The sequence below is a fragment of the Poecilia formosa genome, unplaced genomic scaffold, assembly GCF_000485575.1.
Source record: "Poecilia formosa unplaced genomic scaffold, Poecilia_formosa-5.1.2 Scaffold35, whole genome shotgun sequence".
Taxonomy (NCBI): Eukaryota; Metazoa; Chordata; class Actinopteri; order Cyprinodontiformes; family Poeciliidae; genus Poecilia; species Poecilia formosa.
In genome coordinates, this window is record NW_006799974.1 from 1848228 (window position 1) to 1866180 (window position 17953).

At 38.9% G+C, this 17953-nt stretch overlaps 3 protein-coding genes across 6 annotated transcripts; 1 reads left to right on the plus strand and 2 right to left on the minus strand.

Moving 5' to 3' along the window:
• Positions 1-645: 645 nt before the first annotated feature.
• Positions 646-7940, minus strand: LOC103136879 (inositol-trisphosphate 3-kinase A-like). Its single transcript, XM_007550320.2, has 8 exons — positions 7313-7940; positions 6299-7146; positions 5406-5490; positions 4268-4481; positions 2674-2878; positions 2482-2583; positions 1380-1451; positions 646-1285 (listed from the first exon to the last, which is right to left on the minus strand). The coding sequence occupies exons 1-8, from the start codon at positions 7407-7409 to the stop codon at positions 1061-1063; spliced, it is 1848 nt and encodes a 615-aa protein (XP_007550382.1). The 5' UTR covers positions 7410-7940; the 3' UTR covers positions 646-1060.
• A 108-nt stretch (positions 7941-8048) lies between these two features.
• Positions 8049-13697, minus strand: LOC103136878 (seipin). 3 transcript variants are annotated; one of them, XM_016670603.1, is made up of 11 exons: positions 13390-13697; positions 12437-12695; positions 12286-12364; positions 11778-11921; positions 11652-11687; positions 10300-10434; positions 10089-10186; positions 9124-9253; positions 8970-9018; positions 8702-8880; positions 8049-8466 (listed from the first exon to the last, which is right to left on the minus strand). In XM_016670603.1, exons 1-10 carry the CDS (start codon positions 13499-13501, stop codon positions 8744-8746), a joined length of 1179 nt encoding a protein of 392 aa, XP_016526089.1. In that variant the 5' UTR covers positions 13502-13697; the 3' UTR covers positions 8049-8466; positions 8702-8743. The 3 variants fall into 3 exon arrangements, with proteins under 3 accessions (XP_016526089.1, XP_007550379.1, XP_007550380.1); XM_007550317.2 differs by having other exon boundaries at positions 8330-8880; positions 13390-13696; XM_007550318.2 differs by lacking the exon at positions 13390-13697 and adding an exon at positions 13075-13331 and having other exon boundaries at positions 8331-8880.
• Positions 13698-15720: 2023 nt separating this feature from the next.
• On the plus strand, positions 15721-17797 carry rnaseh2c (ribonuclease H2, subunit C). 2 transcript variants are annotated; one of them, XM_016670601.1, is made up of 5 exons: positions 15721-15818; positions 16564-16754; positions 16923-17035; positions 17158-17277; positions 17643-17797. In XM_016670601.1, exons 2-5 carry the CDS (start codon positions 16565-16567, stop codon positions 17664-17666), a joined length of 447 nt encoding a protein of 148 aa, XP_016526087.1. In that variant the 5' UTR covers positions 15721-15818; position 16564; the 3' UTR covers positions 17667-17797. The 2 variants fall into 2 exon arrangements, with proteins under 2 accessions (XP_016526087.1, XP_007550383.1); XM_007550321.2 differs by having other exon boundaries at positions 16564-16718.
• The last annotated feature ends 156 nt before the right edge of the window (positions 17798-17953 follow it).

Genomic DNA, 17953 nt, shown 5'->3' on the forward strand with positions numbered 1-17953 from the left:
GTCATTTGGGTAATTCTAAGTCAAAATAATATTTTGAAATCTAAGCAAAAAAAAAAAAAAAAAAAACTAAAACTAGAAATAGTGATGATTTTTTGATATCCTTTTGCTAATTTCCAGAAATTAATGAGCTCGAAATGGATTAGCTTTGGAGTAGGGGTTGTGCCACACTGACCTACACAACCACACTGCAGCAAATTCTAGTTGAAGAACTGGATTGTGTCCCACATCAGTGCGTGACTAAACTGATGATGAGCATGGATATCATCCACTGTTTCTTCAAACAAACTCCAAAAAATAAAAAAATAAAGATAGAAAATTAACAGATGATTTACGTGGGCTTGACCCATGCTCAACTCTGGTTGCCAACACTCAAATGCATTTTTATTACAAATGATCTGCCATTTAAAAAGATTTAGACTTTACACCTACTTAAGATTTATTGCTAAAAAATCTTGTTGCTACACAGAATGGATTACAAACACATTTCCTTATTTTTTGTACCAAATATCAATGTAATAATGAGGTGGACAGAATTTTTCAGTTTATTTAACTTAACCTGGGCTGCCATACCATAAGTCTATAAAATGTCTGACCACCAGACCAAAAGTAAAAAATAAGAAAACATTTAATTGGAATCAAATAGATGCATATGTATTTTTTTCATAGACCATGAAAAGCAACATGTGCGTTTTATCAGTTCCTTATCAAAAAGCACAGCTACCACTAAACATACAAACATGTACTGACTTAAAACAGGCAGCACATGTGGTTGTGCGCAATGTCGTTCTTAAAGATACATAACATTTTTTAAATATAACATGCAATACAAAAACACACACGAAATAACTTTATTCTTTATAAAAAAATAAAAAAAAAGCCCTTCCCACTGTTGGCGTATGTACATACCAGATGTACAATAAGCAAGACTAGCTTCCACTTCATAAGTCTTTGAATTTCAGCTTCATTGAAGCAGCCATTGTTCCTGCTTCATCCCTGAATCCAGGTGCTGGTGTCACAGACACTCTGAGAACTTCATGTTTCACACTTTCCATGTTTCCACTCAGGTGCCCTCCTGCTGCCCCTCGGCCAGGCTGATGGCCTGGCTCAGAGCCGTGAGGATGGAGGTCAGACCGATCAGGTAGCCGTCCTCCCTGTTCCCCTCAACCCAAGGGACGCCGTGCTGGACCTCCTTCGAGTCAGGAAGAGGCATTGTCTTCCCAAAGTCTATCATCCAAACACTGGCCTTGCTGTGGTCGTGTACAAAGAGGAGTGAGCTGCCAATAACCTGAGATTCAGGAAATAAGAGATTCAGTGAACGTCTATGACGACAAAGCAAAACAGGACCGGTATGTGGATTTCACTTCTCTCCATTTACGAACCTCATGTTTTCGAAAGAACTCTGAACTCCTGAGTGCGTCTTTCAGGTCCACCAGCCTGGAGTGGTACGCATTCTGGGAACACACATGAACACGAATATCTGTGCTTCACAAATATCACAGGGAAAAACAGAATTAAACTCAAAGTGCAAAGAATGTACATGTGAGGTTAAAACCTTTCCTCCAAATAGCCAGAATTCATTGCCATGTTTCATCAACAATTCTCCAGGCTTCCCAAAATTTTGCTGGTTAAAAATGAACTAAAAGCAGCCAAAATGATAAGAAAAGGTCAAGTATGTAACCAATTTCAAAATATTTCTTTTGTTTGATAAGCCATTTATAGAGTCTCACAAAAGTATCTATACCCATTGAACTTTAATATTCTGTTACATTATAACTGTAATGGGTTTTATTGTGATTTTATGAAACACACCAACACAAAGTCATTTAACATTTGGAACCAAAATGAAAAATATGTTTCTTCTTTTTCTAGAAGTGCTGAATATGAAAATCTGGTAAATGGTTTTGTATTAATTTGTCTTGTTTTAATCATTCGTATAACAACCTTTCATTCTAATTACAGCTGCAAATCTTTGGATCTCAATCAGACTGGATGGAGATGTGATCAACAATGTTCTTGTCTCATTACAGATTTACAATTAGATTTAAGTATAAAGTTACTGGGTTGTTCTAACACAGATATATTATTTAATCCAAACCATTGGATTGTCATTCTGGTTGCATATTTAGGGTTGGAAGGTGAACATCTTTTGTGTTTGTTGTTTAACTCTTTCACAAAATAAATTAATAAATTACACTGAAGTCTTTAGTTGTAATCTGACTGAATGTGAAAAACATCTTCAGCCAACAGAAACAAATTAGGTAATAATTTAAAAGTTTTGAAAAACTTTTCTCCTGCATGTTTTCCTCTAAATCTTTAAGTGAAAATCTCTGCATGCAGCATGTTGTTGCCGCTTCAAATGCGTCTTCTGACAGCTTAACAATGGCTGTATTTGGTTTAACTTCAGATTTAAATAAAATCTTCTCCAGTTGTCATCTGATTCAAGGTTATATTTTCCACTGCTACAGTGTGACTGTGACTGACCAGAGTGTCCAGTTGGCTCCTGGTGAAGTAGAGTAACGCCTCTGTGACCTGAGTCAAGGAGTGAATTTTTCTAAAATCCCGTTGGACACTTCCATCCTCCATCTGCAAATCAGCAATGACAGCAATCATTTTGCACGGTTAGACATCATTCTTGGTATTGAAATGCTAGAACTGAGCATTTCTCTCCAATACCATGATGCCCTCAATCCTGAAGCCCAGGGTGGATGTGGAGCTGGTTGTGTCCCTCCACTGTAGGTAGCGCCATTTTGTCACTCCTTTCTGTTCGTGTTCCTCGGCTGTTGGTGCTGATGGGTCGACTTTCACCATCTTCTGGTACATGTCGCTCCTCAAATTGGGCTTGGTTCGAGCTTTGACCAGTTCCTCTTCCTGGAATGTTCTGAAAGGGAAAATGATCACATGATACATCCTGGCAATAAGCCCTTAATTTGGCACCATTTCGGAAATTCAATCTACTTCCATCCTTCACAGATTTAAGGAAAAGTTGTTTCGATCTGCTTCATAGAAAGAAATCAAATGTTTTGGTCTTTGCTTATTGCATTTCCATATAAAGCTTTGTCTTCAGATGGATGATTGCAAGTTTGCATGTTTCATCTGAACTAAAGAAGCTAATGAAAGTATTAGATTTGTGAAAAGCTATGGGTTTTGTGGAGCTGCAAGCTACAGTAATTATTTTGAAGTTATGTTAAAAAGATGTATTAAAGAAGACCAAAGATAAAGGAGAACTAGAGTTTCCATCATTACTTCTTATCCACCAGGCCTCCTGGATGAATCCTAGATGTAAAACAGACTAACAACAAAGATTTTGAACCCACTTTTCATTAGCTCAAATATAAAATGACATGTTTTCTTTAAAAATAGTAATATCTGCTCCTCTTTGACTGCATGGTGGGAGTTTCTAAAAATGACAGTCTCACTAAATCCATGAAGACGTACACCCATCTGGAACAACCTTGACATCCTACAACAAAATAATATAAAACATTGGATGTGTAAAGGAATCAAATACCTGGAACATATATTTAAAAGAATAGACATCCAGTTTAACAGATTAATTGTACAATCTGAGGTTGACAGGAACACATTTTTAGATATCAATCTTTAGAGCCATTGTAGCTCTAAAATACTTACCTGGATTACAAATCTTCTCTCACAATTCACCCGCGGATCCTTCTCGTCCTTTTGTGCAACTGTAACTCACCTGACTGTCCACCCTTGCAATACACCTTCAGGTAATCCAAGTCAGAAAGAAAAAGCACTCATACCAAAACACCCGTCTTAGTTCCTTTAGCTTAAACCAATCCAGGATCGACTTCGTTCCTTTGGTAACTTACCAAAAGACCAGATTCAATACTCATCAGGTGTCATTCACTCTCCTCTTCCTTTACTCAGATCTCTGAGTCTGCTGCAGGGATAAGCAGCTTCTTCTGAACATGCATCCATCAATACTCACTTAACCTTTCATTCATGCGTTCATGTTTCAAATCAGTTGACTTTCAGCGTAAAGTCATTTAAAGTCATAAACCGACTTTTCGGTTTGTATAAAAACAGAAATAAACTCATGTTCTAGTAAATACAACACGTTTTATTAACAAAAATTCCAGCAAGAGCTCTACCGGAATGGGGAGAAAACAGATGATCCCTGAAAGTAATATAGCGAGCTCAACTTTTCAAAACATTAGGTTAGACTCTACTTTTAAAAGAAACATGCTATCTCTTTGTTTTTAAATCCTCTTCAGTCATTTAAATGGTCAGCGAAAAGCCATACCTGACTCCCATCTTGCAGTCCATGATAACAGGCCTCCTCAGGCCGTTGAGCAAGTCCTCCAGGCGGATGTAGCAGTGCTCCCCTCTGGTGACCAAACCATAGTACTGCGGGACGAAGGGCCTCAGCGGATCTCTCATCAGGCTGTCCAGACACTTCGCCTCCAGTTCACTGTACAGCTTCAGCACCTCCCCTCCTTTACTAACCTGAAAATTACCTGGTAACAGAACATGGTAAGATACAAGAAGCAGTAAAAGATTTAGGAGACAATAAATCTTGATCTACTCAATGTAATTACACAATTGTTTAAATAAAGAAATTTTATAATGTACATGAAGTGATTCACATCCAACAATTAGCAGTGTCTCTCATTTTACAGTCAAACTGCCAGGGTATTTCATTGGTATTTTATGTGAAAAACCAATGCAAAGTGATAAATGTTAAGTGTGGAGGCCTCAAAGGTTTGGTCATGAAGACCAAGGGACACAGTAGAGAGGGACAACTAAAGCAGCATCTCACACAGCTCTGGTCAATCAAATAAATGGGAAGAGTCTGGCACACCTTCTAACTCACACATGACCGTCTACCTAAATTGACAGGGTTGGCAAAGAGAGCATGATTTAGGAAAAGCAGCCAAGAAGCCAGTGGTAACTTTGGAGGAGCTGCAGAGATCCTGTAATTGTTTATTCCACAGAACTGCCATCTGTGATGGTGGAATGATTATGCTATGGAGACAGATGAGTGTAGATAAATTCAGAGCAGTTTGAGACTGGACAGAACAATGACCCTAAACATACAGCAGTGGGATGGTTTAAGTCAATGTAAACGTGCTGAAATGGGAAGGCTCAATCTAATCTGACTTAGTTGGGATTTTAAAATGGGAGATGGTTTTAGTCTTTAAACATGCAAAGTTGACAGAGAAATCGTTCAACAAAACTATTGACCAATGGGGATGAATACAAATACACAATATTATATACTTTCTACAGATATGAGAATACTACGTTTACGCTTTCTTTACAAAGAAAGGCATTAAAATAAGGCATTAAGATAAACTTAAATTTAAGTTTGTGTTTACAACACGTGAAAGAGTGAAAAAGTTAAGTATGAAAACATGCGAGTTGCTGTGTGAAGTACATGCCTTGATGTCCAGCTAGCTGAACCCAGGAGCTCTGTCGCTTGAGTGACCAGTGCATCATGGTCAGGAAGGTTTTCCATGTGCGACTCTGAGGGACAATCAAAGAAAAAAAAAAGTGTTCATGTAGGAGATGCATTGGAATCATGAGTCTGACTTTTTATCTAAAGGTTTTGTAAATTCTTATTTCTGTTTTTATTCCAGGATGGGAATTTCTTAGCCTTATTTACTGAAAATATTCTGTGAAAGTCTGGGAGTGTTAAAGTGTTTTTTTTTGTCTCCCAACAGAGCATAGCTGTAAACTTAAGATCTACTTTGTATATACACAAAACAGCTGCTACCAGACTGAAACGTGGCACAGAAGAACTGAAAAACAGCTACAGCAGAGCAGAGCATGCTCAGTAGAGACACTGGGGAAACAAAAACAAGGTTTCAGTTTTCACTGCTTGTTTAGAATTATCTATATTCTACTGAACCTATTCCAGTTTTTATTCTAAGTGATGAAGAATGCTTATTTGAAGCAGTGTAAACCTAATCACCTAAAGTCCTAATGACTTTTTAGTGCTCGACAGTTCAAACACACTGAAGCCAGAGAAACAGCTACTTTCTAGTCGTCCTCCCACTGTTTGCTCCTCCCTTTACTCATATCTGTTGCAGAAGCAGGAGGCTTCCATGCAAACGCCATTCAAATCTGACTGTGTCAAAGTCCTCTTTCAAGCCCATGCAAATCAGCTTGACCACAGGCGCAAAGAACAGTTGAGAAACATGGTTTGTTTTTCTTTTCCATGGAAAACCAGAGCAGACAGATGCACTGAGGGTATAACAGTGATGAACTGGACAAATGCCTAAAAATGTGCAGAAAAACGTGAATTGGTGTTTGCTGGATAAGGTGTTCTGACCTTCTTGAAGGTTTTTCTTTTAGACACGACATCATCTAGGTCGCTGAAGACCTCGTCGCTCTCTGATGAGAGGTTGATAGAGGAACAGGACGAGGAGGTGGAGGAGTGCAACAGCTTGGAGAGGATTGGATGCCGATGACTTGAGGGCTCCATCACCTCATCATCCTCCCGGCTCTGCCTCTCAGGGTCCTCCACACTGCTGCTGTTCTCGTGAGCTGCAGAGGTGGGAGAAGGTTTCCCGTCTTCCTTCTCCACACTGCTTCCACCTCTCTTCAGACTGGAGCTTTTGCCTCTCCGGTGTTTCCCCTCGTCCTCGTTGCAGTGTTCTCCTTGTATTCCACTGTTCTCCACCCTCCTCTTCCCACTCAGCCTCCCTCTATCGCAGCCGTCTGTGCCAACGTCGAAGCTGCCTCCTAATTTTTCTTTCCTCCTCGACTTCCATTTGGCTCTGAGAACATCCCGGGAATACTTTGCAGTGTCGTCCGCCTCATAAGCTACAGGTTTCTCCTCCTTTGCATTAGACTGGCAAGCCGTGGGGGATTCCGAGTCAAGATAACAGTCCCAGTCCTCGTCTTCTCCCAGTCCACCGATGCACTGGCTGTAAGGGGGGAAGCTTTTGGTAGCCAGGAGTCTTGGCCTAAACTTGCTTCTGGCTTTAGTGCAGCTGCTGGACGGCCCATCACTGATCGTCAGATGCTGGTGTGTCTCATCTGAGAGTCCGGTGCACGAGTCAGAATCTTCCATCTTGATCCCCTCCATCTTTAAGCATGACAAATCCTCTCCTGTATCCATGTTTCTTTCCCCACTGGAGCGAAGATGGCGATTCTGCTCCATGGGCACTACATGTGCTTGCACAACAGGGAAATGTTTACAAGAGAGCCACAGTTTTGAATATGATTCAGGAAATGCATTTGCAAGTGTACAAAAAATAGAAGCAGAAAAAGTTTTAAAACTTTCTTTAAAATGATACAAACTGCTGAATAAATCCTCATGAAGCTGCAGGACTCCCCTTACCTGTATCTAGCGTTGAATTCACAGAGAAGCAAAGCCTTGTGCCCGACGCCGAGTTACCTTCCGCTCTCATTCTCTCTGCTAGAACCACAGTTTGCATGTGGTGACGTTATGATGTTTCCAAAGCTCGACTCTGGGCTGGATGATGGAGCTCAGCCAACAGCGCCTCAGGGCAGGATGACGTCCAGGAATGACAGAGCCAGGCAGTGTGGAGTGCCATGTCCTCCCTCCACTTTCATCACAACAGCCACACTAACAGTCCTCATTAGATAGAGGCTACACAATCCAACGCGTAGTGAAAATAAGTTGTTTTTAATGTATAATTGGAAACAACTAAAAGAGAAACGTCATCTGATTTACAAAGATTAAAAAGCCACTGCTAAATATAAAACAACCTTCAAGGTTTTTATCACTTTTCTGTTGCTTCTGTGACAGGAAAGCTTGTTTAGATAGACAAAAATGAATGAATTTGGAATACCAGCAAATCCTAAACTGACATTTGTGTGTGATGGAGGTTTCAAAACGAAGCCTTTCATGCATCAAGATGATAATCCATAGCACAAACTGTAGACAAATGAATGGCACTGTGCAGGAATTAAAAGTTACAGCAAATGCTTAGTTAAAGTTGTACTGAGCTCTTCCTTGAGCCGTTTCTCTCATGTTATAAGTTTTGTGTAGAAAAGAGCCAAAATAAACTACAAGCACAAAAAACTCCCTGGAAAAAAAGAGAAACTTTGCTGCAGTAAAACCTTTTTATTGTGATACGCAACAGCAATGTGGAAACTGAGGCAACAGTTTACGTTCAGCTACAACTCAGGGCTCCTGCACTGGTAAGGGATTTAAAAGTTAATGCAATCTGGATAGGTTTGGGATAACAGAGAATTAAAAATATTGATATTTTAAAACTGTAATCTAGTTCCTTTCTCAATTTCATGGATGTTTAGCTTTGACAAAACATTTATCCACCCATCTATTTTAATTTGTTCCTTCAGTCAGGAAAATCAAGTCAGCCATCTATCCATCCATATGTCCATTTTAATTTGTTCCTCCAACCATAAATCAATTCATCCATCGACTCATCCATCCATCTTTTGTCTCCATGTTTCCTATTTGAAGCCTGAGCTGAAACATTGACAGGGAACTCTAAAATGTTGAATCTGGAAATAATTTTAAACATTAAAATGTTTAGGAACTGTTTTCTAAATATTTGGATTTTTTTCCCCCCTCACTTCCGAATTCATTTCACAAAACACAATCGGCAAAAATGAGTTAATTACAGAGAGTAACTTCAAAACATAAAAAGTGTTCTGATAATGCAATCTGTAAACAGGATTCAGAGTACATGATCCCAAAAAGCATTTCAAATTACAGTTCAGTGTTTAATTCTGATACCTTTACTTAAATCTCCAGACTAGTTTTCTTTCAATAAACACGTCAGGCTGCCTCAGACTGGCTCATATCACTCTGTGTGTGTCCGTTCTGCATGTCTGTGTTGGTACGCTCCAGGTGGCGCTCTTCCCCACTCATGTCTGTGGGATCAGTTTGCAGAGGACCCAGCCGCTCCGCAGCATCTGCAGATGAATTTATGCCATCAGTAAAAATCTGCCTGAAAATTAAAGCTATACCCGTGTTTGTGCCAGAATATTGAATTTCTTTGCACCTGCACTGAGATCCTTTTCATCCAGTGGCTGGAGATCATCTGTAGTGATCTGTAAGACAGACCTCAGAGGTGGATGACAGAAAATACACAGCAACATATTTCAAGGCTGCAGCCCTGCTCCCTTGACTTTGTCTGGTTTAAAGTTTCCTCTCACCTGCTCCGGGCTCTGAGGCAGCCTCAACAGCTGCCTCATGTAGCTCAGGAGGAAGAGGAAGCTGAGGAAGGTGAAGTTAGTTGCAACACCTATAAGGGCTGACAGGACGGGGTAGTAGAACAGCAAATATCTGAGAAGAGACACACAAATAGAAATAGAAGATTTTAAAAACAATCAGTGTTTACAGTCTGCTGCATTGGTCCCTAAGAGGGAGGTGAAAAGAATCACCTTATGTTATTCACTATAGAAGGATTTACAGAGCAGTGAAAAAAGGTTCCTCTTTTTACCTTTGTGTTGCAAAGATTAGACAAGGGTAACGTGAATAAATACGAAATTCAGATTTCAAACAATTTATTAAGGTAAAGAAAGTTACCAAAACAATTCTGGGTTTATATGAAGAAGAAATTTCCTTCCTTGTTAAATCAGGATGTAAATCCTTTTTTTTTTTAAAACTCAGTTAAATTTAACAGCCTTTTTATTGTGTGATTTTTGGCTCACAGAATCAAGAAATCATTTTAATAAAACCTCTCTGACAGGAACAGGAAGAAAAGCAACACATCATTCATTGAAGAAACTAATATTTGTACATGTGATCATTTCCAAGACCAAATGTTTAATTCACTAAAGGATAAAAGATGGGGGGGAAAAACAAAAAACAAAAAAAAACAAACAAAACATGAAACTGTTGTAAACCTTCCCAGGAGTTGTCGGTATAACAAAATTACTCCAGGAGCTCATCAACAACTCAACCAAGAAGTCACAAAATTAAAAACATCTAAAGTGATTCAGCAGTGAGGAAGAGACAGCAGGAGTCAGTAGATTGATCAGGTGAAAGTGGAACTTTTACAGAGATGTGAATCCCATTATAGCTGGTTTATGTTCAACCAGCTGCAAACCAAACTCTTTCAAGTACAACATCAGAAATGCAGGATTTTGTGCAGCAATGCGTTGGCCGTCAGTCTCACCTCAAGCCAGTGAAATGGGCGTGCACAAACAGATGGGATGAGTAGATTTGGACTTTGCTGGACAGGATCTCAATGACAGCCATGACCGATGGAGAGTACTGAGCACAAACAAAGGAAGCACGTTGAAGCATGTTCATTTGCAGAAACTGTAGAAATCCTCTTCTCTCAAGTAAAAATATCTCCACTTTAAAAAAATCTGTGCATTTCTCACCGGGTCGTCTGTGAACTCTGAGAAGAGCTCCACCTCTACAACCTGCTTCTGCTCGGCTGCTCCGCTCAGAAATGCAGGGAGGAAGAGGAGAGTTCCCAGAGTGTTCAGCAGGTCAGATCGGTACCGCAGCATTCCCTAAACACAGCGAAACACACTTTATATACAAGCGTTGTAAATATATCAGAACCTTGGTAAAGTCGTGTAAAAAGCCCTAAAATGGAAAGTTTTAAATCATTCTTGTGCAGAAGGACTCAGTCATGATCCAAAAAAATAAAAATAAAAATTCAGCTTGGATTCTGTCTGACTAAAGAAAACAGCTTCTTTTAAAGCTCCCGTCAAATTGTTGAGGATAGAATGGAAAAAGTTTTTTTGTCCTCAACATTTTGAGATCCCCGAATGGTTGTTAATTTTTAAGATGCAATTTGCTGCAACTCTCAAACTGTGAGTTTACCTGTTGAGACATTCTGCTAGAAAGACTGTCTCCACACTAAACAGAGACCTGAACACAAATTAAGGATTACAGTAGATTGTCCAGTGTGAGATTCTTCTGTTGCAAGAACAGGATGAATTAATTTTAAGACTTTTTACACAGTAAAAAGTGTCAGTAAATGTGTCTGGCACATATAAAGGAGTATCAGTGCCCAGCAGTAAAAATCAAACAAAGCTGATTGGGTTAGTTTAATGAATGCTAGCAGGGATGAGCTCGCATGATGCCATCCAGAATGAATGTGGAAAACTTTAAACCTCACCAATTACTTACAATTTAGTTCCCTCCTAACGACTGCTAAAAAAAAAAAATGACGAGAATTGAGAAGTGAAGGATTATGCAACATCAGTCCTGAGAGATGCATCATTCTTCAGTGGATTATAAATTGTATGCCTGGTTTTTATCAAATCTATCTTTGGGAATCACTTTGTTAAACTGTTGTGCAATTTTACTTTATGCTCTTTCTTGAATTCAGCTAACGAAAGGGGTGCAGTTTTGAAAGACTTTGAGAAACCCTGTAATTATTGATCAGCCCTTTAAAAGATAAGAAAATCTGGTCGGTTGGAAGCAAAATGCAGAGAAAGTTGTGGACGTCATAAAAGTTTTCCACTGCACATCATTTATTACTTATCCTCAAACCAACTGGGATCCTTGTATAGAATTTATGTGCAATCTTCAGTGACATTGGTTGGCATTAGAAAACTGCATTTAAGCATGGATTGTAGTGTCAGTGTTTATATATGTCATATCTGTGACATTCAATCTGGTGTCAGAGTGATACACCGAGATCGCCGTCTGTCCCAGCAGAGCTCTGCACACGCCGAACTCATCTAACTCTGTTATTATGCGTCAGTGCTGTACTCACAAAGCGAGAGCTGGAGGCCTTCTGCAGCTGGCTTGCCTGAGAAACACAGCACTTTGAGATTCACTGCAGAGAGTGATCATTTTCAAGCAGAAAGTGTGTTTGAAAATTGAAGTGACAGCAGCTTACAGTGCGAGCAGAGGAAGCCACTTGGCCTCCATCCTGAGAGAAGCATGTGGTTTTGATCATGAACATTCCCACCTCATGATTGGTTGGTGAGTCGGGCATCTCCAGCTGCAAATACATCCGATACACCTGGCCAAATGTCAGCACCTGCAAGAGATGATGATCTTTTGATAAATTCCACAAATCAGTAATTATTTAAGTTCTAGATGCTATTTGGGTTAACCAGAGTTGAGCAGAACTAAAACATTCAAACTCTGTGCAGGAAGACCCCAGGCTTCAAACCTAGGCCTTTTTACTGCAAGACAACAAGGGCTGCAAACTGCACCACTGTGCAGCTTGCTTCGTATTTATTCACTACTTTTTGTTGCATTTTCACAAAACAAAACACAAACATTAAAATACATTGAAGGTTGTGGTTGTCACATAACAGAAGATGGAAAATTTCAAGATGTATGAATAATTTTGGATGGCAGTGCAAGAAATGCTACAGATGGTCATTTTGTGTACCTACATGTTTCCTATTTGTCATCAAAGAGACGTTGGCCACAGGATAAGAGCACCAGAAAGCTGATGGCGATTCGCAGTCTGTCCTGTGATAAGAAAAGAAATTTGAACAAGAAGCTCACGTCTTCTCTGCGTCACACCAAACCCACCGCACCCACCTGTAGTAGTAGTACACCGGTGCAGAAAAAGCCGCTTTGGGCATGTAGGAGTAGTAGAAGGTCCCGTATAAAAAAGCTGCGATCCAGAGGAGCAGAAGTACCGTCGAGAACACAGTGAACCCCTGCAGGAGTCTGCGCTTTGCCCTGGAGAACCACAGGACCACTGCATGCTGAAACCGTGACAGAACCAGACCGATGATGACAGAAGGTTCTCCAACTTCTTCCTCTGAGGACAGGTGGCTTTCCTGATCCATTACACCTGAAAAAAACAGGACATTTTGGCAAACTGAGTTAACTGCAAGAAGCCCAAATGACCCAGTAAAACATCAAGTGACATTGAATATTCAAAATGTCTGAACTTTTCCAGATTTTCTTGGAAATTAGGACAGAAAGCACTGCACATGAACCAGAAAACAAAAGGTGTAGCAAATGAAATTACAAATGAAGGGCACAAGCTTTAAAATTCAAAGAAATGAGATCAGCAAAAACCACCGAGTCCAATCTGAGTCACAATGTGGGCCCGCTCACATCAGATGACTTCGAACTGTAACAAACTATCACAAAACGCTGCACAAAACCAGTAAATAATGATTCAGCCAATTAAAAAGATAAAATAACACACAATGAAAAATACTCACCACAAAGCCTGTTAAGCAGTTAAACAGTAAAGAGTTAAATAAACATATGTGGAAGTAAAGCCTGAAACGGCTTTGGACTGTAATCATGAACAACTGTTTTTGAAACTGATGTATTTTAAAGTTTGAGGGTCAGTCCTAAGTTTGATTAACTTCAGTTGGATACAGTTTCTAAAAGAGTTAGAAATTATTATGAAGTCAAAACGTTAAGTTCCTGATGCTGTTCTCTTTAAACTCAAAGCTGTAAAAACATTTATCTATTGGGTAAGCAGCAGCAGAAGCCCTGCAGCTGTCCTCTCCCTTCCTTTAGAAACTCACCTCTGGTTCCTGTTGGCCGACTGAGAGTTGTTAGGAAATCGTTCCCTGAAGTCTCTCCGTCTGCAGTGATTTTGGTGAAATGCAGAAACGACTCCTTTACATGTCTTATCATCAGGGCTTTAAAAATCTGTCATTGGATGAAGTTTAGCCCAGCCCACATGAAGACATGCCTCATGTCTTCATGAAGCACATTCTTGTGCTTCATTTCTTGTTCTTTTTGACTTATTATTATTCCCTTCATCTGATTTTGATTTCTGTTTGGTTTTCTGATTTTATTTCTCTGGTTGCCATCTGATCACGTGTTCTGTTCCTCGTTCTCTCACCTGCATTCAATCCAGTAATTATTCACTCCAAGACAAATCATTTTGATTTGCTCTGTTTTTAAGCTGATTCCTTTTGTACATGTTACATTAGTTTCTCTTTTCAGTTCAGTGATACAGTTCAGTTTGATTTGAATCAGTTCAGTAAATAATGTTTACTTCAGTTCTTTACTGTACACATTTATTATAGTTTAGTTCAAAGTTCAGTTCCCTACAGTGAAGTTCAGTTCAGCTTAGTTCTGATCAGTTCAGTTTAGTAAATTTCAACTTAGTTATGTTTATCAGTTCACAATTCAATTTCAAGTGAGCATCATTCATTTCAGTTCAGTAGAGCAAAGTTTAGTTCAGTTTAGTTCAAGTTAATGTCAAAAAGTTCAGTTCAGTTCGGTTTGGTTCAGTTCACTTCAGGGCAGTGCAGTTCAGTTCAGCTTAATATAGCACAGCGTAATGACCTCAGCTTAGTTTGCAGACCAGTTCAGTAATTTATAGTCCACTACCATACAGTTTGGTTTAATAGAACAGTCTTCAACTTCAGTTCTCAAGCTGCTGTCCTGCAACTTTTATATGTGTGCCTGGTCCAACACACATGAATCAAATGGCTGAATTAGTTCCTCAGTATGCAGTCAAGTTCTCCAGTCTTGCTAACAACCTGATTATTTGACTCAGGTGTGTAGAAATACATAAGAAAGTCACAGAACACATCTGAATACATCTGATTTAATATACTTAGTGTATTTTGGTTTTGTTCAGTTTTTTTTTCAGTACAAATCAGATAAGTTCAGTTTAATGTAAGATCCTTCAGTTCAAACACAGATTGGTCACCCTGACTGGAATAGTTAGAGATTGCAGCATTGCATGATGGCTGTCACTGTATAAGCCAGTCCTGTGAGGAGCCTTGTTTTATGCTCCAGTTGATTAATTTGGTGGGGGAGTTGTAGAAAAAAAAAACATCTTTTAGTGATATTATGACATAGAAACCCAAGGAAATGTTGCTACTCTGCACAGTTAGTTTGTTACACTCCCTCTGGCAAGTAACACAAAGAAAAGAAGCTTTGTCCTTAACCTTTGGGGGAATTTTAGTTTTTTTTTTCTTAGAAGAGGGTTTTAGACCATCTTGCAGGACTAACTAATCCTTAAAATTAAACATTAAGCATACAACTGTAATTTTTCTCTTCTATTGCTAAATACATGAGAAGAAACAGTTTTTATGACTTGCTATGGGTAAAAAAAGAACCTAGTTTTTCAGTAATATACATCTTAATTGCAATTCATCACAAACTTTGATCTGGGTTTAATGTTGATGACATGCAACTATTTTCAAATAATATTTCTGTCCATACAAAAGATCCATAGCACAAGACATTGTTTTTGTCACATTTTTATTCATACCTTATATAATTGTTTTTAAATTTTCATTGTGTATTTTTATGTTAAATTAATTCCTTTGTATTTGTTTATCTTCATTTATTTTCCTCTCAAAGCACTTTGTGCAAATGATCCTCAACAACTAAACTTGCCTTGTCTAAAGATTTAATTTAAAACTGGAATTTGATATGTTGTTTTATTGCATAAACACATGGTCTGCTGAGGTATGAAGTTTTAGAAATATTTTTCTGAAAATGGACAAACAAATGAGTGAGAAGCTGGAAAATCAGCAAAAGAACTTTAAAAGTCCTTCCAAAACATGTAATCATTCTAAAATATTGCAAATAAAAAAGTCTGGAGATTTGGAAGCGGAAATCGAGAAAGTGGGGGATGTTTGTGCAGTGCAGTAGTCTAAGAAAAGTTGATCCTTTAGGTGATTAGTTTACCTCACGTAATATTCACAGTAGTTATGATGCTACCTAAAATCTAAACGGGAACAATTAGGAAAAAGCTAAACTTTCCATGTTGTCTCTCCAAACAAGTTAAGCAGATTTACCTCCGACCGTAGGGTCCAATAGAAGATGAGAATGATGCCTTCTCAGCCCAGCAGGGGGCAGTATCCGCTGTCTGAACCGAAACACCGCGCCAAAATATGTTTTAGTGAAAAGAAGAAGACAGCTGGCGGAAACCGTAGGAAACGGTCCATGTTTACATTTCATGTTACATTTGGGAAACAGAAGGAAGGTAATAATTGTTTTATTCTGTACAAATCTTTTCCATTGCAGTTTAGCGATATTTGAGTGAAACAAATATTGCTTCGTCTTTACTTAATAAGCCGTGGTTTTTGTATTTCACCAAGGCGAAGCATCAGATCCAGCAGCAGCTTCAGTCATAGTAAAAAAAGAAGAAAGTGCTCCCTGTTTTATTTCAGGGGTTTTACGTAAAAGTCGATCATTGAAATGATTCGGTCTTTCCCGTTTACTATTTCTGGAATGAGTAAAGATACATTTCCAGTAAAGCCCAACTCATCACCATGCTTTAGTGTTGGTTTGAGGTGTTGATAGGCTCTGTATGGTTTTCACCTTCGTATACAGTACTGAAACTGTGTACATGTACAAAATATGGCAATGCGAGAGTGACATAAATTAAATAATATGTCTTAAAGTAGGGAATGAATCTCACAGCTGAATGTTTTAACTCATTAAAGTTACAAATTTAAACAGGCATCAGACAAAATGGAAAATAACATTTAAAACTGCTGGACTTGGAGAAACTGACTGATACGTTTTATTTTTGGTTTTGTTTTGCAGGCCGAATCTGAAACTGTCCCTGATTTTTTGCATTTATTTTCCACACAGCTTCATGTTATAGATGGAAAATTAGAAACAGTTCCTATAGCTTAGAAATTGATCAGTAATCAAGCCTGAAATGACTTCATGTTGAAAGAGAAATGAGGGTTAATTTCTCCTCTCTTGTCTTCTGGTTGCAGGATGTCCTGTAATGCCAGTGTTACTTGTCTCCATCTGTCCTCACTAAAGGGGGCAGAAAAAGCCCCGGTCCACCTCATGCCCTGTGAGATTGAGCACACTGGGCACGCCCAGGTCTCTCAGTATTTCACTGCAACAACAAAAGAAAACAAGAAAGGTACAAAGACAGATTGTAGACCTGTATTTGCTACCGGTAATACCGGTCTACAAGTTACCATAATACTGCTGTGTTTTAGTCATATTTCTCCTTCATGTTTTAGAAAGTGTTTATCATGTAGTTTAGCTAAGCAATAAAGGTGTATAAACTTCTTTCCACTTCATAATTATGCTGTTTGTAACTAACATATCTGTCCATTTGCAGACAAGACAGTGTCATTCAGAGGACGCGGGCTAAAGGGACAGGAGATCAGCTGTCCTCAGGGCCACACGGGTCTGGTTCTGAAGGAGGTCGACAGACACGGCTCTGACCAGGAGGTAAGCTCATGCTCTCCACAGCAGCGGAAACCTCTCCAACTCTCTGGCTCATGAAAACGTGGAAATCCACCGTCCATGAGAGGCAGAACATCAGATACAAGCCAATGACTCTCTGTCCACAGGACAGGAAGGTGAAGGTGACCTCGGTGTTTGACAAGCTCACCTACTGGAACCTGGAAACGCCTCCGACTTCAGACGACATCGTGGTGATGGCGATGGACTGGCCCGAGCTGGCTGAGGCAGTGAGTCATTGATGGACTTTATTTTGAAACTATAATAATTCAAATATTACTGAGGTTGTATGCATATATTTGAGCCTGTGTGGGCACAGGAAAATTCACACCAAATTCTCATTTTTTGTAAAAACACTGAAATAATATTTTATATTATTCCACTCTGACAAAAAAAAACAAAAACAAAAAAACCTTCATATAAATCATTGAACTAACAAACTTTAAAAGATTCTTACCCTTGAGTGTAATAAATACTCCCAATTGAACTGTGTGTTTGACAGCAATCCTTCATTTCTATCAATTTTTTCTGGAATAAAATCTGAATCTAAGAGGTTGCGCATGTTGGCTGATGCTCATCTTTTGTATTTTCACAGATCCATGGGACAATTGAAGACTGAAGACACTTGAGGCTGATTACATGTGACACAAGCAAAGCCCACTTATTGCTGCTTAATCTATATAGTGTTCCTGTCTCAGAGCAATAAAATGTTTTGTTTTTTTTTGTAAATAAAAAGAAAACTAAAACACCAGCTGAAGAGAATTTTGTGAATTAGTAAAAAAATCAAACATTTGTGCCACAGAACACCATTTATTCACAACGTGACATTTATATATTGGACATTAGCACTCACAAAACCGTCTAAATGATCACTGCTGTTGTCCATTAAAAGTATCAGTTTAAAAC